This window comes from Sinocyclocheilus anshuiensis, unplaced genomic scaffold, assembly GCF_001515605.1.
Source record: "Sinocyclocheilus anshuiensis isolate Anshui unplaced genomic scaffold, SAMN03320099.WGS_v1.1 scaffold1403, whole genome shotgun sequence".
In the NCBI taxonomy this organism is placed as follows: Eukaryota; Metazoa; Chordata; class Actinopteri; order Cypriniformes; family Cyprinidae; genus Sinocyclocheilus; species Sinocyclocheilus anshuiensis.
In genome coordinates this window covers 609,760-630,457 of record NW_015538003.1, presented here as the reverse complement: position 1 = coordinate 630,457, position 20,698 = coordinate 609,760, and the positions used below count along the sequence as shown (strand labels likewise).

General features: G+C 39.7%; 1 protein-coding gene across 2 annotated transcripts in view; it reads left to right on the top strand.

Moving 5' to 3' along the window:
* The window catches only part of adamts10 (ADAM metallopeptidase with thrombospondin type 1 motif, 10), a 67,757-nt gene extending 51,432 nt beyond the window's left edge, over positions 1–16,325 (top strand). For both annotated transcript variants that reach the window (XM_016471493.1, XM_016471499.1), the window contains 8 exons: positions 6,445–6,525; positions 7,495–7,658; positions 8,093–8,219; positions 10,502–10,631; positions 12,303–12,507; positions 13,442–13,618; positions 14,399–14,558; positions 15,718–16,325. In XM_016471493.1, the coding sequence (XP_016326979.1) occupies positions 6,445–6,525; positions 7,495–7,658; positions 8,093–8,219; positions 10,502–10,631; positions 12,303–12,507; positions 13,442–13,618; positions 14,399–14,558; positions 15,718–15,827 (1,154 nt within the window). In that variant the 3' untranslated portion in view covers positions 15,828–16,325. The remainder of the gene's footprint in view (positions 1–6,444; positions 6,526–7,494; positions 7,659–8,092; positions 8,220–10,501; positions 10,632–12,302; positions 12,508–13,441; positions 13,619–14,398; positions 14,559–15,717) is intronic.
* The last annotated feature ends 4,373 nt before the right edge of the window (positions 16,326–20,698 follow it).

Below are 20,698 nucleotides of genomic sequence, written 5' to 3'. Positions count from 1 at the left end.
GTCCAGAACTACAAACACGAATAAAACGCGTTAAAAACTACAAACATGGCGGTTGTGCGCGACCAGCGGTTAGGTAGAGAGGCTAAGAAAGGTGTTTGAGTTACTAATATTCAACATTTAACCTGGTAAAAAAATATTTATTTAATGTTATCTGTGTTATAATTCATCTGCAACAGCAATGTAAACTTTTATAAACATCCGTTTGGTCGTTAACTTTTAAATGCATCATTACGCATAAAATATGAGCAGAGTTCCAGGCATGAAAGACCCGCGACTGGCAGATCAATGTGCTACTTCATTTCTCTCCAATATGGTAGGAAGTTAAATGAAATGCAATGTGGAGGATGTTAACTGTGACAAGATGATTGACAGGCCAGTTTACAGTGACAGGGTACGTGTATCTATGCGACAGAGTGTCCGTTAAAGACGCAGTTGTGTGACGTGATAGTATGTCCCAAATTGCCTACTCTTCTGCTACACACTCAAAAGTGTGTACTTTTTCCTCACCAAAAGAGTACATACTTTAAGGGCGTAGTATAATTGAGACGCAGCATCAGTGTCCAGTCCAGCCCGTGAGTTCGTTCCAGTCCCAGAATCCAGAAATGAATTCGCTCCAGTGTTGGCTCCAGCCCCTGAGTCCGCTCCAGTGTTGGCTCCAGCCCCTAAGTCCACTCATTTCATCAAGTTCAGTTCAGAATCCACTACAGTCCAAACAAATTCAGAGTCTGTTCCAACCCCAAAATTCAGTAAAGAGCCTGCTCTAACCCTTGAATCTGCACCAGAGCCCACTTGTACCAGTGAGTTAACTCCAAGTTTACCTTCAGTCCAAAAGCCTGTACGAGAATCCCATCCAGACCATGCACCCATCTCAGAGCGCAGCTCCAGATCAGCTCAAGCCCCTGACCAGAGTCGAGAGATTGCACCCATCTCTGACCAGAGTCGAGAGATGGCTCTAGCCCCTGACCAGAGTCGAGAGATGGCTCTAGCCCCTGACCAAAGTCCAGTGCGAGCTCCCGGCCCCGACCAGTTCCCAGTGTTTGCTCTTCTATGATGTCACTGTTTTACAAACAATTTATTGAATCGTTCCTTTCCTTTTGCATTGTAGCATGGTATGGTAACTTGAGTCTGTCAAATAAGAATAGGTTGGGTAGCCTTGTGAAGGTGGCAGGCAAGATTATCGGTGTTAATCAAACTGGGCCTACTGAAATTTTCCAAAATTCTGTTGTTAAGAAAGCCCAGGTCATTCTCTGTGCTACTGACCACCCACTACATACTGAGTTCCAGATGCTGCCATCAGGCAGTCGTTTTAGAGTTCCAGTATACAGGACGAAAAGAATTAAAGATTCATTTGTTACTTTGGCATTAAGTTATTGAACAAGTCTGGTGGGGAGGAGAATGTATTTGGTATCCAAAATTTATGAACTTGAGTAGTGCCTGGTTGAATTTTAATGTATGTTTGGGAAATTGTATGTTTACATTGTATGCTTTTATGGGTGTAATGGTTATGTGTGCATGGATATGGTTAGTGTATTGGCACTTTGCTGCAATCTTAGTTTCCCTAACAGGACAATAAAGTTGAGTGAATCTGAGTAAAGGCTCATGCCCCTAACCAGAGTCCAGAGCATTCTCCAGCCCTCGACCAGAGTTTAGTGTCGGCCTCAGCCTCGGAGCAAGGTCTAATGCTCATGGTCTAATGCCATCAGGTGTCCAAAGCAGGCTCCAGCCTTCAACCAGAATCCAGTACAGGCCCCAGCCTTTGACCAGAGTCCAGTAAAGGCTCCTGCCAATGATCTGAGTCCTAGACACATGGCCAGGAGTGCCGTAACCTCTTCAGTCAGATTAAATGTCTTTGCTACGGCCAGGAGAGTGGTTCCCCTCACTGTAAGAATCAGCTACCCTATCACGGCCAGGAGTGCCGTTCCTTCAGTTGGATTAAGTCCCCTAGTCACAGCCAGGAGTGCCGTTCCCCCTTCAGTCGGATTAAATATCTTTGCCACGGCCAGGAGAGCCGTTCCCCTCGCTGTAAGAATCAGCTACCCTATCACGGCCAGGAGTGCCGTTCTATCTTCTGTTGGATCCAGTTCCCTCATCACGGCTAGGAGTGTCGTTCCTTCTTCAGTCGGATTAAGTCCCCTCATCATGGCCAGGAGAGCCGTTACTTCTTCCGTCAGATTAAATCCCCTCGTCACGGCCAGGAGTGCCGTTCCTTCTTCAGTCGGATTAAGTCCCTTCGTCCTGGCCAGGAGTGCCATTCCTTCTTCAGTCTAATTAAGTCCCCTCGTCACGGCCAGGAGTGCCGTTCCTTTTTTAATTGAAAGAAGTTTCCCTGTCCCTGCCTGGAGAGCCGTTCCTCCTTCAATGGAAAGAAATTCCCCAGTCACGGCCAGGACTGCCGTTCTGTCAATTTCCCTTGTTGCGGCCAGTCCCTGCCTGGAGAGCCGTTCCTCCTTCAATGGAAAGAAATTCCCCAGTCACGTCCAGGAGTGCCGTTCTGTCAATTTCTCTTGTTACGGCCAGGAGAGCCGTTCCTTCTGCTATGGAGAGTACTTCCCCAGTCTCGGCCAAGAAAGCAATTCCATTCCACGAAATTCAAATCCGTAACCTCGACTCCTGTACTCTGGTGGTCGTCCCCTCCAGAGTGCCCTCCAGTGTCCGCTCCTCCAGAGCGCCCTCCAGTGTCCGCTCCTGCCACCATTCACCTCATCACCTACTATATATAAGCAGTTACTTTTCACACCCTCATTGTCTGGTCTCGTCAAGGTTTAACCATACCTGATTCCTTTCCTACTCACCTGCATTCTCACGTCCTGACATCTCGTCTTCAGAAAAGAAACGTTGTTACTCCTTACCTGACTCACCTACCTGGACTCTCACCTGTTACCCGCATGTCTTCACTGTCTGCATCATCCGCCGTACCTGTAAAGAGATACAAGGATTGGTTATCAACCTGAGTTAAGTCCAGTCATTCTCAAAGACTCTTGAGTTACTCACCCGTTTGCTCTGCATCTCTCCCCTCCGCACCAAGCTGTAAATAAAGAGATAACACTTAACTGTTTGTCTCCCCGAGGTCTCCTTCTGTAGTGTGACAGCTATCATGAGGCACAAATTTATTTTAAGTGAATTTCCCCTAAGTGTCTTTGAGAAGATGGATAATATAATTATTTTTTCTGTTATTGGTTAAGTGAAGTCTGCAAATGCACATGTGAGACTGCTATTTCTCTTGTTAACTGAAGTAACACAAAGCCTGGTGCCTGAACTGAGTAGCCCACCCCCAAACCTCAGTAATGTGTGCGTGTGTGACATGCTTTGAGGTACTGGGAGCAGCCTTGGCAAGTTCCTCTGGTATCTGGGGGAGTATTGTGAGGCCTGGCTCAAACCCAGAAATCCAAGTGAACTGGATTATCCAGGACATAAGAAACTGTTGCTCCTTCCTTCAGTGGCACACACCGACCTCTTTAAAGCCCCTGATAATTCTGCTTTCCTGTTCTCCACTTAGCGCTTTCTCAGCCTGTGTCCAGAGAGTTGTCAGTAAACGCGCTTCTCAATTAGCTGTTGAAGTCACGAGCTGGAAAATGTTAAAATCAGCTTGCACTGAGACTGAGACAGGACTGTATTTAATTGGGTGAGAAGGTGGAAACGATTCTAGAGGTTTCTTCTACTGTAATTAGTTCAGTGCATTTCACTATAAAAAAACAAACACAAATGTGTTGCAAGTTGTTTTAATATTTCAAGCCCTCCACCCTCTCTAAAAAAATAATCTAATCACTTTGCGGTATGTTTTGACACTGAACAGGCACGAGAAGTCATTGAGTCATGTTGTCAAGAACGAAATAAAAATCAGCTCACCATAAAAGAAAAGGAAAGAAGGAGATGGAAGCCAAAAGCAGTTTAATGGCACAGTTCAAAACCAAATGAGTTTACAGTAACAGACAAGTAAAGCATTGTTTTATAGCACCTTTTAAAATGGTGTTTACAAAGTACAGTAGGGAGAAATAAAATCTACAAACTAAAAATTAAATGCATAGAAACAGAGAAAGAAAAGTAGGAAAATAAAATGCAAGAAGTAAGATAACTAATTCAAACTAAGTAAGAAGAAAAAATGCCTACAGTAAAAACAGCAAAATTGTGAAATATTATTATAATTTTGAATAACTGTTTTCTATTTTATTATATACTAGTCAACATTTGAAGTGGATCAAAACCTTTCATCAAAGTTGTCCTAAAACCTAAAACCAAAATGCATTCCTGTCTTAGGACAACTTTGATGAAAGGTTTTGATCCACTTCAAATGTTGACTACTGTATTTTAAAGTGTAATTTATATCTTTGATGGCAAAGCTAAATTTTCAGCAGTCATTACGCCAGTCTTCAGTGTCACATGATAATTCAGAAATCATTCTAATGTGCTAATTTGGTGCTCAAGAAACATTTCTTTTTTTGTAGCAATATGAACGTTTTTACTGTCACTTTATTTTTTTCCACCAGTTTTTTTCCTGCATATCAGAACATGTGCGTTCTCCACCAGGCCATATCCATGTTTACATTTTTATTCTTAAAAAAGTAAATGAACCCAGAGTAATATAGAGTAAAGGGGCCTACAATTCCTGTTGATGGCCCTCTTCAGACTTTAGATGTGTTCAGAGAAGCTATATAATCACTTTATGGAAACTTAAACAATGTTTCTAAGTGTTTGTGCGGTGAACATCGTGCTTCAGGTCAGATATGTGTTGGACAGCTGCCTTGCTGTTGAGGGGTGCACAGGGACTCCAGCCATTCTGAAAAGGCGTTTCATAATTACCTGCTCACATGCAAGGCCCAAATCATAAACGCTGGGATACAGGATCTCAGCCATGCAGAATTCCTTCCGATGGTTTGTTCTGAAACAGACACACTTCAGTTAGGATGAGGATTTAGTGACAGACGGGAGTGATCTGGAAAAGCATCACATTTTCCACAAAAATATGAAGCAGCACAACTGTTTTCAACATTGAAAATAATGTGAAATAATAAGCACAAAATCAGCATATTTGAATGATTTCTGAAGGATCATGTGAGTAATGACTGTTGAAAATTCAGCTTTGCCATCAAAGGAATACTGAACAGGTAAATGACACTGAGGTGTAGATTGAGTGGAAGGGTTGTGATGCTGTTTTGTGAAGTAGCAGCGGTTCGGATGTGGGTGGTGTTGTTGAATTGCAGGCTGTTGGCTCTGTGCTGGACTGAGGGTTATTCTCAGCTGCAGGAAGCTCTAGTGGGCCACTCCCTGGGCGGGCGGCAGGACAACATTGACCGCAGTGGCAAGCCGAGGCCGAGATGATGGGCTATTCTTGGCTCCAGTTGTATTTTTGAGTTCAGGGTTCTTGCGGGTACAAACACAATTTGAACACAAAGAAACACAGTTTATTTAAAAATGTGGTCAATGAATGAGATGCTTCCAGGCATTGTGCTCTACAAAATGCCAATTGACTGGCCACTGACAAATGACCACTAATGGTTCATGTCTGCCTGCTTCTCTCTCTGTGTATGTGTATATGTTGAGTTCTCTAGTATATCTGGCTTCTTGTTCAGAACCGAATCCATTTATTTAAAAATACCGTGCTTATGCTTAATATTTTTGATTCTGTAAAGCAGTCGAATATGCATGCATACATATATGATGGTGTGTCCTGCACGACTAGTTTAATTCCTGAAATGATTGACTCTTGAACTCATTTTGTTTAGTGAATCAAAAACACTTATGAATCTGATTTAAAAGAGAATTATTAATGTGTTTAACAAATTAATGAATGAAATGCTTACTTTTTGAGTATTTTCAATGTTTTTTATTTTTTTTATTTTATAGTATATATTGTATGTATTTGATGTTTTAATAGCTTTATTTAGTTATTGGGATGCATTTAAACCACCTTTGTGCCACATTTAAAACATCTTTTGTACAAATTTGTTATATCAGTTCTGTTTAAATCAGATTTTGGCAACTGATTGTTGAGAATGCAATACAAATATTTCTTCCACATAAATAGTACAAGAATTGTTAATGGAATCATTAAGGAACCAAAATCGCTGATCAATAATCAGAAACAGAATCAATTTCTACCCTTTGTTGATGGCTTAATTCTTTGTGGCGCACTCATTGCCTCTTGACTGTTCACAACAAAATCTCTGTCAGTGGCAGGACTGGATTGAAAAATTAGTTTAGCTCTTTTCTTTTTTTACTCTTTGGTCAGAAGCTGGAGTTGTTTGCAGGCCTGTGGTGGAATCTGGCCTTAAACACGTTGTGTGTTGGGCAGCAGAACTGAGGAACGTTGCCCAGGAATTCGGTCGGAATCTCAAAACTCTGCATATCCCATCACAGTCGCTCTCAGTGAAGCACCACTAACTGCATTGTTCTCTTGCTGTGAATAAATGTATGTGTGTGTGTGTGTGTGTGTGTGTTCTCTCTTAGGTTATGAGGAGGTGGTCAGAATCCCCAAAGGATCTGTATTCATACACATCCAAGAGCTCAACATCTCTCACAATTACTTGGGTGAGACACAATTTTTCATGGTTTTACTCAAATATGAACCTCTCATGGGAAGCAGAACAAATACACTGTTGGAGTTAGTGGATTCTGTAAAAAGCTTCCCAGCTGAATTGTAAGCAAAGATCTGAGAGGGCTTTAGGTGCCTTATGGCTCAGCTAAGATGACTTGCGGCCTTTTCACATTTAAATTAAATTGTTTATCCCAAGTTATCTTGTTCAGCGTTTTGCATTGTTCATACTTCACCCTCGGCTATTAATTAAACCTGGTTAATGAATGTACATTTGTAAACCCCCAGCTAATGACTGCAGTTAATGTTTACAGTCACAGTGTTTTAACTTAAACTGAAGTGTTTTTGTGGCTGTACTAAGCGCATATGATTATGGAAAAAATATGAGATGGGAGGACAAATTATCAATCAATCAGTGTTTATTTATAAAGCACTCCAAGGTTGACCAAAGCTCTGTACGATATAGTAATAACTTCAGAAAAATACACAGCACTGTAAAAAAAAAGTACTATAAAAAAATGTTGAAGGCCAGAGAGAATAAATGTCTTTAGAGCAGACTTGAAGGATGAAAAATTATATTTTATTGCTTTTGCATTTGCTTTTTACTCTCTCATCTAATATTATTTCTATCACCACTTTTGCATTTACTCGCAAAAGTAATGTGTTCCCCCAAGAAACTTTGCATTAGCTTTTAAAAGCATAGAATTATAGTTTTCCTGCCATCTCATATTATCTACATCACAAGTTTTGCATTGGATCACAAAGTTCTCAGCGGAATGCAAACTTTTTTAGAGTGAATGTCGAAGTTTACTTTTCATCCCATCTCATATTTTTCCCATTGCAATAGCCCTTAGGGGCTCCATATCTTCTGCATTCTAACAACAAATTCTATACCTTGGCACCACAATTGGGGCATAACATTGTGTTTTGAGGCCCGTTAATCATTAACTCTTTCCATACCATAGTGTTGAAGAGTAAAGGGGATCAGTACTTCATCAATGGCAAGCTGACCATTGACACGCCAAGACGCATCGACATCGCGGGAACCACCTTCCACTACCGCCGACCCGCCAATGAACCAGAGACCCTGGAAGCACTTGGACCCACCAACATGACCCTGATCGTCATGGTAACTCAGACCACAGCTGGGTGGTCTGTTCAAGCAGGATATTTATTCGCTGCTGGTGTTGGTACAGATGCCTTAGAATTTAGACAGCTGCAGTGTATTTGCAGTGTGGGTCAAGTGTAATTTTCTGTGTAAATGTTATTCAAAGCTGAAGTGTGTAATTTTTTGCAATATTTTTCATAAATACTTTTCTCCTCTCCCAGTTTAATGTGCTAAGAAAGCAATGAGTAAGCTATTTGTAGGTTTATTGAAATCCAAAAGGTGTAAACAATGTGTTTCTTCGATTTTTTTTTTTTTGAGCATCTCAATCAACTGACACAGCAGCAGTGTTGTGAGTTTAGACTATCAGTTTGTCCTAGCAATATAAGATGGGTAGTTTTTGCTAAATCTGTTGGAAAACAGTATTTATTTGATTTCAGTCCGCTGTTGTGTTGCAGGTGTTGGTCCGTGAGGAAAATCCTGGGATCTTTTATCGTTTTAACCCACCTGTCAACAGAGATCCCCTGAGCAGTTATGCCTGGCATTATACATCCTGGTCCCGCTGCTCTGCACTGTGTGCTGGAGGTGACTGTTTTCTGTCTGTTATAGTTTCAGTGTCTGTTTACTGACACACATAATGCAATCATTCACACATGAAATTGGCATTGCAAGGTTTTCCTCAAAGAAACGGTGTGATGTACACATTCACAGTGACTATGCATAAAAAAATGCATAAGAAAGTCAAGCTGTCCAGCACAGTTCACACAAACAATGTAAATTTCCCATGTCTGACTGTTAGAATGTGCATGAACTGTTTGAAAGCCTGGGAATAAAACAATTACATGGACTGTATATACCAAGAACACCAGCTTTGATGTCACTTCCTATTCTCAAGCTCTTTCCCTATTATTATTGCATTCATGCTTTGTGAGTTAATGGCCCGTATTCTTATCTTGCTGATAAGAAACTATTAGCTATGACTCAGAACTAATTTGCTGGTGAAAACATAGACTCTGCTCCAGAATCTAGTGAGCTGCCTCATAGGCAGCATTTTAAGGCATCGTGAAGGTTGTTAGTTAACAACCATAATGGAGAAGTCTGTAACGGGGCTGACGAGACGTGAGACGTGTGGATCCATCTGCAAGCTTTTATTTAAGAGACGTGGTCATAACAGGCAGGGTCGAACAACGGCAAACAGATATATGGCGGGCAAGACACAAGAATAGTCCTAGGGCTAGCGTAGGTCAACGAAAGACTAAAGGTATAAATCCAGGAAAACAGGCAAGGATCAGAAACCGAGAAAAGAGACAAGACAAGACTAGGCTAGGCTAGGCTAGGCTAGGCTAGGCAGCTAACGAGGGCTCTGTAGAATAGCTATCACTGCTGGCGATAAGCACATACAATACTCGGCAGCCAGAACGGAGTGAGATTGGGTGTTAAATAGTGAATGAGTGATATGAAACAGCTGTGTGCAATCAGTGCTGTGTGCAATCAGGGCTGTGTGCAATCAGTGCAATGAATGATGGTTGATGTGCAACAGTGTGTAGTGCGAGAGTCAATGAAAATGGAAAGGGTGACCTCTGATGGCTAGCAGACGGTAGTTCATGGACCGGATACGTAACAAAGACAGTGCCATAATGCATTAAAATAAATCCAAAATGACAGGTAAAATAAATGTTGATTATAATGCTGAGAAGTGTTGTTTAAAAAAAGTGATGTACATTATATTAGTACCATATCAGTTTTTATATGATGCTAGAGAATTGTTTTTAATTTAAACGCTATTGGTCCATACTGGATATCAGCCAACAATAGAAATTTAACTAAGCACGCTCATTTCACCTATTTTTAAATTTAGAGTACCTTTGCCGTCATGTAACACTCAAAAGTTAATTTTCAAAAACACTAATAATTTAATAACACTGTTAAAAATAATTTTTGTACTTTTCTGATGGCTATTTTCACTTGTAGCATTTAAAACTATTTATTTTATATTTAAGTGATTTGTTTTTAATAGCGGTCTCTAATACTCAACAAGACTGCATTTATTTGCTCAAAAATATAGTAAAATATTGTGAAAGATTATTCAAATTTAAAATAAATGTTTTCTAAATGACATTTATTGTTGTGATGGCAGCCATAACTCCAAGTCTTCAGTGTCACTTAAGTATAATAAAAGTATTAATTTTTTTTTTTTTTTTTTAATTACTTACCCCAAAATTTTCAATGTAGTATAGAATTTTAATATCAGCCTTCTATTTGTTTTTGCCTATAAAATGTGACTGTGAAATAATTATATGTATTGGGCCATAATTTTGATATTGGTCACCAGTTCAGTGACCCTGTTTGGTTCCATTTCAGTTAGGATGTTAGTTATTATGTCTTGGCAGGTCTTCCAGCCACTTCTATCAAACCTCTACAATTAATCCAAAATGCCGCTGCAAGATTAATCTTTAATGAGCCGAAAAGAACGCATGTCACACCTCTGTTCATCAATTTGCACTGGCTACCAGTAGCTGCTCGCATTAAATTTAGTTTTGACTGCTTTTATTGTCCTCATTTGTAAGTCGCTTTGGATAAAAGCATCTGCTAAATGACTAAATATAAATGTAAATGGATGTTGCCTTAGAAGGCAGCTATCTATTTAGGCGGTAAGCAGCAAGGCAGCTCTCTAGATTTTAGAACAGAGCCATAGAGTTCAACAAAACTGGCACAACAGATCACACCATAATAACTTCACAGGGATTGTGTATTTACACAAAGACAAGAATGAAACAGCACTGACATCAAAGCTTCATGTTTGTATGATTAGGGTTTATGGTAATCTACTGTGATTTATATATCGAAAACTATTCTCTGTGTCACAGGGGTTCAAGTCCAGCAGGTAGTGTGCAAGAAACAAGCTGATCTCTCTGTGGTGTACAACCACTTCTGCGACAAGAAGAACAAGCCCAAAGACAAGAAAAGACCCTGCAACTTGGAGCCCTGCCCTCCAACGTGGGTGTTCTGAATGTGTTTGTGTGTGTGGCATTAACATCCATCCCGATCATATATGCTCCATGCTAAATATAGGTGCAAATGGGATGCATATGGAAACACATGGTGATTCGATCATGCAAACCACTTTCAGAAATGGTCAGGGAAGCATATGGCCACATCAGATTTGTAGAAAATGCTAAATGTGTGAAATGTGAAAATGTGTCCTGATGCTTTCCAGACATCATCGAAGGACCACTGATTAGCCAGTCAGTGCAATTGACTAAACTATCCAAATCACTGTACCACACATTCACCTAAGCTAATAAATATTCATGAGCATGATTATATTTTTGTTATATATTTTTCATTTTAGTAGCAAATAATTTTTAATTATATACTTTTTTTGTATTCTTTTATCATGGTTTTTAAAATATTTAAATAGTACATTTTTTCATTACAAAATAAGTTTCTTTCCAGGTTTAATTATTTATTCCCCCAATTTTCACAAGTCTTAGACTTTAGTTCTGTACATGCACAAGACTTAAAGGGATAGTTAACCCAAACATGAAAATTCTGTCATTAATTACTAACCATCATGTCATTACAAACCCATAAGAGCAGGGCTGTCCAAACTCGGTCCTGGAGGGCCGGTGTCCTGCAGAGTTTAGCTCCAACCCTAATTAAACACACCTGAACCAGCTAATCAAGCTCTTACTAGGCATAGAAACCTCCAGTCAGGTGTGTTAAGGCAAGTTGGAGCTAATCTCTGCAGGACACCGGCCCTCCAGGACCGAGTTTGGACAGCCCTGCATAAGACCTTCATCTTCCGAACACAAATTAAGATATTTTTGATGAAATCTGAGAGCTTTCTGACCCTCCATAGACAGCAACACAGCTGACACTTTCAAGGCCCAGAAAGGTAGTAAGGACATCGTTAAAATAGTCCATGTGAAATCAGTGGATCAACTTTAATGTTATGAAGGTACGAGAAAATAATTTTTTTTGCACAAAGAAAACAAAAATAGCGACTTTATTCAACAATTTTTTTCTCTTCTGTGTCATGTTCATGACAGTACCACGACGCATGCATGTGATGCTGCTCACGCAGGACCATTGTTCTGATGTAGAACCTGGATGCGCTGCACCTTGATTACAGGAAGAGGAAGATGCATGCTGTGCATAAAACAGTCTTCATAAACATGTCCAAAGATTTCGACAGAGAGGATGACTTGCATTTTCTTTGCCCAGCCTTACTTATTCGTTGTGGTGCTCTCGTGAACGCGCGTTGAAGAATGATACAGTAGAGAATACATTTTTTATTAAAGCCATTATTTTTGTTTTCTTCGCGCACAAAAAGTATTGTTGTAACGTCATAAAATTACAGTTGAACCACTGATGGCACATGGACAATTTTAACAATGTCCGTACTATCTTTCTGGGCCTTGAACGTGGTAGTTGCGTTGCCGTCTATGCAGGCTCAGAAAGCTCTTGGATTTCATCAAAAATATCTTAATTTGTGTTCTGAAGATAAATGAAGGTTTTGGAACAACATGAGGGTGAGTAATTAATGACAGAATTTAGATTTTTGGGTGAATTATCCCTTTAACATGATGTCTCTGGTATTCCTGAACAAGGTCATGCAACATGCCATCAATGGTTGATGTCTTCTGGTATCTGTGTGTCTGTCAGGTGGTGGACAGGAGACTGGTCAGATTGCAGTCGGAGCTGTAACGGAGGAGTGCGTACACGGGAAGTGCTGTGTAAGAGAAAAATCTCGGCTACAGAGGAGAAAGTCCTGGATGACGCAGCCTGCCCCCCACCACGGCCTTCCATCACCGAGCCCTGCAACAACCACACCTGCCCACCAGAATGGCATGCCCTGAACTGGTCTGAGGTAGAGGAACATCTGGGTCCAGTTGCATAAACTTTTAGCCTATATGTTAAGACTGTGTCTTAAGAGCTAGTCTGACCAACTAGCAGTCAGCCAAGGGGTCTTAGGGTGCTTTCACACCAGGACCGTTGTTTCGGAACCTGCTCGGTTCGTTTGGGCATAAGTGAACACGGCAATCGCGCTCAGATCCGAGCCAAAACAATCGGTCTGAGATCGCCTGAACGAGGTGGTCTCGGCTCGATTGAAAACGAACTCTGGAGCAGTTCGGTTGTAGTGAGAAAGCAATCCGATCTAACGGACCAACAAACCCGGCTATATCATGTATAATGGGTAATTACGTAAGTTCCATGAAAAGCATTAGCTTTGTTGTTTTGCTAATACTTCAAAATTAACCATGTGAATGTCTGTGGGTGAGCACGCCTTCGCCATTCAAAATCAAAGCACACTTTTTCATTTTATAATGCCGTCTTATTGCTCATTCTTCCTAGTATGTGCATTTTAAAAATGTTTTCCCAATGAATGCTGGACTCCTGCTCAAAGTGATAAATTAATATAACGACATCTACAAAAAAAACAACAACAATAAGCCCGCAAACTGTTGTCGTTCCATCCTGACAGATGACAGCTGTGACAGCTAAGTGGAATCCTGGAAAGTAAACCGTGAAACTTTGACCAATGAGAGAACAGTTTACTCAGGCGTGACTTTTATTAACAAATTTGGTCCGTTTAGAAACATTGCCATGTGAAAGCGAACCGCACCAAGAATAAAAAGCAATATTGTAATCATTTTAATCCCTGTTTCAGAACAAAGCAATCGATCTACAGGTATTTTTCAGGTTCAGTTAAACTAGTAGTCTAGCAGTCTAGTAAAATCTTACTTTGATATTTGGTGGAATTTAGAATTGCCTATTAATTTGTTGTCACGTATCATTTGCAGTGTACTCCAAGCTGTGGTCCGGGTTACAGGTACAGAGTGATTTTGTGCAGAAGTGGAGAGAACGGTGAAACATTGCCAGAGTCAGAGTGCCCGAAACAAAGCCGCCCGACCACCAGGGTGCGCTGCAACATACAACGTTGTCCACCACCTCAGTGGGTTACAGGACCCTGGGGAGAGGTGAGATCTCATTTAAAACTGAGAGGAGATTAAAAAAAAAGAGTCACTTTGTGATCACATGCACTTACAGTAAACATCTGACATAAGTGTTTAATGTGTAAGCAAAATTAGATTATGCCTTGAATAGCTGTGCATGGCAAGAATATTCTCTTGAGACCCAGCAAAAAAACTGGGTCTCAGCTTTTTTGCTGTTTAAAAAAGCATTTAAAAACGCATTTTTAAAACCGCAATATTGTGTTTAGTGCACAAGGAAATATTTATTTATATGAATTTTTAATTCACTAATTTCACTTATCTAATATTACTTCTACTATCTACTATTTTATTTATTAAATGAAAATAAGTTAATAGGTGAATTGTGATGTCAGACATATAAAATAAGGACAGGAAACAAATAAAAAACAAAATAGGAAGCAGTCATGGCCTAATGGTTAGAGAGTTGGACTTGTAACCTGAAGTTTGTGGGTTCGAGTCTCAGGTCCGGCAGGGATTGTAGGTGGGTGAATGAGTGAATAACCAGCGCTCCCTTCCACCCTCAATACCATGACTGCGGTGAGACCCTTGAGCAAGGCACTGAACCCCCAACTGCCCCCGGGCGCTGCAGCAATATGGCTGCCCACTGCTCCGGGTGTGTGTTCACAGTGTGTGTGTTCACTACTGTGTGTGCACTTGGATGGGTTAAAAATCAGAGCACAAATTCTGAGTATGGGTCACCATACTTGGCCACACTTCACTACATACTCCTGTCCTGTTTGACATGTGTTTTTGTGTGTGTTCCAGTGCTCGGCTAGGTGCGGAATGGGTCAGGAGATTCGTTTAGTGCAGTGTCTGACACACACTGGCCAGCCATCCAATGAGTGCCCTGAGACTCATCGTCCCGCCTCCATGCAGCAGTGCAAGAGCAAGTGTGACAACAGTGGCCCTACAGATAACCCTGAAGGTTAGAGGTCAAAGGGCAAGCAGACATACTTTGTATCCCAATTTCCATACTATCTGTCCCATATAATATTATAATTAATGCTTTCCAAATCAAAGCATGTTGAATAGCATACTGAAGCTTTTTTGAAAAATTGCCCACAATCCATTGCTCTTTTAGCTTCTGATGCAATTTTATGACAATATTATGTTGCAGTTCTCACATGTTGCAGTGGTTGCAACATCACTGCATTCAGGGTTTGAAATGAACTTTTTCACTCACCAGCCAATTTGGCTACTTAAAGCATGTCAACATATTCTGTTACACCAAATACACAAAATAATGATCTTTAAAAAAGCATCATATGACCCCTTTAAGTTACTGGCCATTCATAACTTCTACTAGCCAAAAGAAAAGCAGAAATAAACCAACAGCTTAAGGCTATCTGGACATGACAAAGTGGGCATTACTAATCACTTGAAGTTTGTGTCAGTACATCATCATAAATAGAACGAGGCATCAGTTTATTGTCGGGGACTTGTCATGTTGTGCCATATCCAGTGTAGACCGCATCACTGATCATAATGGGTTCTAAGTATTTTGTCGCCCGCGCGCGTCCAGTGTAGACACGGTGTGAGTCTTCAGACGTTTTTCGACTCTTCGTTATTGCTTCAATGCAAAAGGAATCCAGCGCGCCTGCCACACCGTTATTTGTCAGGTATGTTCAAGTAAGCTAGTTATGCGCAGATGCTGCACAATTAGGCTGTATTTAATATATCATGATGACTCACGAGTTCAGTATTTGCACTAAATCTGAGCAGATTTGGCTTACATGAACTTGCCCAAGAAATTGAGTGAACATAATTTACGAAAAGTAACCCGACAAATTGGTTAGTGATTAGACAACATTACCCGCCACAACTGATTTTTACCTGCATTTGGTGGGTGTTCATTTCAGACCTTGACTGCATTCCTCTATACTGTATGCATTTGATTACTTTTTGTCGGCCTAACTGAAAGTTAGCATCACGCTTGTTCCCTTGACAAAAACAATGTAGGACTTTTCAATTGCAATGCAAATGTCGAAACTGTGTTACATGCTTGAAGACACTGGAATATCTGTTTTTAGGATTTTTTTTGTAATGTGCATGTGACTGACTGCATTTTTTTCTATGTCCTGCAGAGTGTAAAGATGTGAACACAGTGGCATACTGCCCCCTGGTGCTCAGGTTCAAATTTTGCAGCCGCGCATACTTCAGACAGATGTGCTGCAAAACCTGCCAAGGACACTGACCTCCCTCTCTCTCTCACACACACTCTCTATGTCTCTCTCTTGCCCCCATTTTCTTCCCTCTCCGCCCTCCCGTCTTCTTGCATGGCCAAAACCGCCCATACTCAGCATTCCGCTGGAGGAGTGCTGTTAACCACTGGCAGACTGACATCATCGCGAGAGAAAGCACGGAAGAAATGAGAGCGAGAGAGAGACGTGAAAAGAGAGAGAGAGAGAAAGTCTGTGCTGCTCTTTTTCTCTCCCTCCGACCAGCTGCTTTGGCACTGCTGCTGTGAAAACCAGTCTGCCCAAAAGACATCTGTCAGTGTTTTGCTCTTCCATGAGGTGCTTTCACCCATCACTGTCATACAGAGAAGTGTTTGCGTGAACTGTCACAGCTGTATTGCTAAATCTCAGTGAATAATAGTCGTCTATTATTGTAATGTGATCAAAGAAGCATTTATAGACCAGTCGTCTTTAGTCTCAAAGGTGCACTCAGTAATTTTTTTTTTGTGTGTAGCGCTGGTCATTTTGGACTTATACTGACACCTAGTGTTTTGGATGAATCATTAAAATTAGTTAAAATGAGTAGTGTTGAGCTGGTCATGTGATCATGGCTGCCCCCATGAGAGACCCACTTCATGTAAAATAAAACAACTCTTGTTAATACTTTTTACTTTGCATATGTATACACAATTTTACTTCTGAAAAACATTATTGAGTGCATCTTTAAAGGGATAATTCACCCAAAAATGAAAATTCTGTTATTTTTTACTCACTCTCATATTGTTACAAACCTGTATGACTTTCCTTACTCTCTAGAACACAAAAGAAGAACTCTATGTCCATACAATAAAATACATTTTTTTAAATATCTATTGTTGTGTTCCACAGAAACAAAATCAGTCGTAATGAAAGTAATTTATGTATTTTCATTTATGGGTGAACTATCCCTTTAAGGGCCTTTTCACTTACAGCAATTTACAAAGCAACCAACAGTTAACTATTTTATTAAGGTTTGGTGATTTAAAACGACATGAGTAAAGGTGTGGTCACATTTACCTCTGTCTTGAGAATTTTCACGATGAAATCTAGTAATTTCAATAGGAATTTCACTTAAGGGGTAAATTTTCCCTACACAGATTTTGCAATGAATTTTGCAAATTGCGAAATCACTACGTTGAGCTATTTGTTTTGAACGTAACATGTATGTGAGCTGTGCATTGTACATTGCTACACTATGCTAAAATATGCCTAACCTTTTTGCAAAGAAAAATTTGCTGAAAATGCACTAATGTGACCGCACCTTAATGCTTCATGATACAGATGAATTCTGCAATTGAGTTGGAACATTTACAAGCAGTGACTTGTTGACATTGAACAATTAAATCGCTGTCTGTGTGAACTGCCCTTTAGAGAAACTCCAGATCACTCAGATATCATAAGCTCTCATTCGGTGTGGTTGGTGCTGAGGTACTGTATCTTCTAATCTGACGGCCTTATGGCTATTTGCTGGTGCTGTGCCATTTTCTTGCCATCCGGTCCCATAATGCTTACACTAATTAACCATAAGATATTGTGCATCAGTCAAACCTGGATGAACAATGAACTGTTTAGCAAACAGAGGGAAACGAGAGGTAAGGTCAATTTAGTTTCCGTGCACAATGTAAAAGTAGATAAAGAGGTCAATGGAAGCTGTTGTTGAACCATGTGGTGGTTATATAGTTATTTTCAGACACTTTTTTACCTAAGATAACGTACTGTACTTTTAATGCACCACAAGTCTGCATGCAGCAATTGTGGTGACAGTACAGAATTTTGACCCATGTAACCTTGTAGTTTCTGGGCTGTTTCTGTTTCATTTTATCAGGTCAGGAACAAATTTTCATACTGTCACCTTTCATAGCAATAGTTTGGCCAAAAATGAAAATTCTGCCATAATCTACTTGACCTTATGTTGTTCAAAACCTGTTTTTCTTCTGTGCAAAACAAAATGATAATCAGCACAGTGTCCAAGCTGCTTTAATCCATACAGTGATAGTGGTTGACGATTCACACAGTTGAAATTTTAAAAAGCAATTATATTCAAATTACTCTAAAGCCATACAATAGGTTTATATAGGTAAAATACCAGAATGTATCTAAGTCATTGTTTGTAGTGACAATCCAAAACCAATGGCATTTGAATATGCACTTTTGAGAGTAAAGGGGAAGAATTAGGGTGGAAGTAATTTTTTTTGTTAATTTTATTTTGGGTATGTTCCTCACAAAAGAATACATGTTTCTTATAAGGGTTTGGACCAGCATAATGGTGATTAAATGACAGAATTGTCATTTTTAGGTGAACTCTTCCAACATTCAGTTTTTTCATAACATATTTATTGGAATCCCTTTCAGAACTTACAGTTTCCTTTTACCCATTTCTAACCCAAATATCAACATTTAGCTCAAATTTGCCAACTTATTAGTGTCAGTCACCATTAGAGAGCCATAACAGATCTTCTCCCCATCCTGGGCCCTGGCAGCAGACGTCAAATGTTTGATTTGAAGAGCAGATCTTGAAGAGGTGGCCTCCTTTCAAGGACTGGTGGCTAATCTATGGTGCTACAGTGTGGTGCTATGTCTTTATTTGTCGTAATCTCAAGATTCAAGTTATTTTTATATTGTAGGGATTGTTTTGCTAAAGGTAATACATTTGCTAAGGAAAAAATATATATAAGCAAGATTCTATGAAAACTAGAATTATTGTTAAAGTCTCTCTGTAGAGACACTAACTTTGTAATCATTCTTTGGTACAATTATTATGTGAAAGATGAAAATGCTGTTTTGCTTTTGATGGTAAGCTTTTTATCTTTAAATTTTGCAGTGTGTTCCTACATTTGCAATAACTGTAGATTCACTTTGGAATTGCAGTCACACTTGTTTATTTGGACTTTGTTTAATGTTGATTTTCACATGCTACTCAGTAACATGCTGTACTGTCAAGTGCTTGTGATGTAGTTTATGTCCTCTGAATTGTATGTAGACCAGTTGAAATGAATTTGAAATGCGGAATAAAAAGATGCATTGTGTACAAATAATATGCAATGCATTGTTTTGTCTTTTGTCAAAGGCGAAACAAATTCGAAATGGCACATATTGGTAGGCTAACAATAAACAACTAAAATTGTATTCAGGGGCCCGGGGCCCTACTGATCAGCTGGCATTGTATACACCCAGAGGCCCTAATGTGCAGCTTTGTATGTCATTTTTAGCCCATCTGAGTTAAGGCTTTGGAGGCCCTTGGATCACTCAAACCAGGTTTGTTTTTGTATTCAGAACTGAATGAAGAAGTACAAACGTGAGTGAGGGTGTGTTCATTTCTGGTGTTTTGCAGGATGACTGTATCATTTCTGCATCTCTTGCAGTTTGTTGTCATCCAGTCAACAGGAGGAGCTGCATCCTGTGTCACACACCTCAGAGTAACGGCTGACCTGGAGCCTGTGACACATTATTGGCTTTGCGTGATAATGATCTAGGTGAGTTAGACCAATTATAGGTCCTCTGCGTTTGTAGGCATATGTGCGTGTGTGGCGATAGAGCGTGCAACTTCTTCTTGTCTCACCTAAGGGTTGTGGGAGTTTGAGGAAGTGATCTGTGCTCAGTGCTTGTTACAGACTGCTTCCCTTCACTAAACTTTTGCTCTTGTGCTGTAGAGTCTGCCGGTCATGGCAGGGTGCTGAGAAACATTTGGACTGTCACACTCAATAAAGAAAGAACCACAAACGAGGAGGAACCAACAGCACCGGCATAATGGTAAAGTGCTTAGTGTTATTAAATAATGAGTTATTTTAACTTTTATGACTTATTTTGTGTCACATCTAATCTGACTGTAAACTACATACCTATTTGTTGCTCCTAAAAGGCCCCTTGATGATTAAACTCAAGTCATTTTATTCCTGTATATGCTTGTAAGTAAGTGTACACTGTAAAAAATGACCGTGAATTTAACGGTAAAAGACTGTAAAAATGCTACAGTAAAAACCTGTTAAATGGTTAACGGTAAATTCCCCTACTATATACGGTGGAAAACTGTATTAGACATTACATGTATTGGACATAAAGTTTACGGTAGTATACCGTTTTTGGAAGTGAAAAATACCGTATAATTTACAGTGAATAACCGTAAATTGACATTCCCAGAATTCCCTGCGTTACATTTCAAATTTGATGTTTTTTTGTTGAAATAACTGTTTCTTCTTAGTTTTTTCTTATCAGTTTTGCATATTAGGGTTGTGTGTTACACCTAATGTTGTTAAATGAATGTTTATTGCATTATTTCAGTTTCATGTGTGTTACCATGATGGTGTTTAGCGTTTGTGTGAATGACACTGTGCACCTTCTATATATGTTATTATTTAAAAGCTGCTTGTGATGGGCTTTGGTTCATCATGTGACTTTCTCATCACCACCTGCATTTGGTGGTTATCAGTGTATTACAAAGGTACAAAACAGATTTCAGTACTTCAATAGGTTGGTATATTAACATTATATCAGTTAATGAAATTACGGTATTTAACTGTAAATTTAAGTTAAAACCGTAAAACCTAAAACGTTGCTACTGTATTTTTTACGGTAAAATTCCGGCAACCACAGCTGCCGGTTTTTTACCGTAAATTTTCCGGAATTTTTTTTACAGTGTATATAGGGTTATAATTTCCTCATTATACTTATTACACAACTGTAGTTGCTATTTTTGAAAAGTTTCCTCCTCTGTAAAGTCAAAATGCTTAAAGGGTTCATATAGGATGTGTGAAACTAAAAAGGAAGCTCACAAAACAGCATCATACAAAAGACACAGGGTTTGTAGTGAACTCAAACAACTCCTTAAATGGAAGCTGATTAGCCTCTGTCA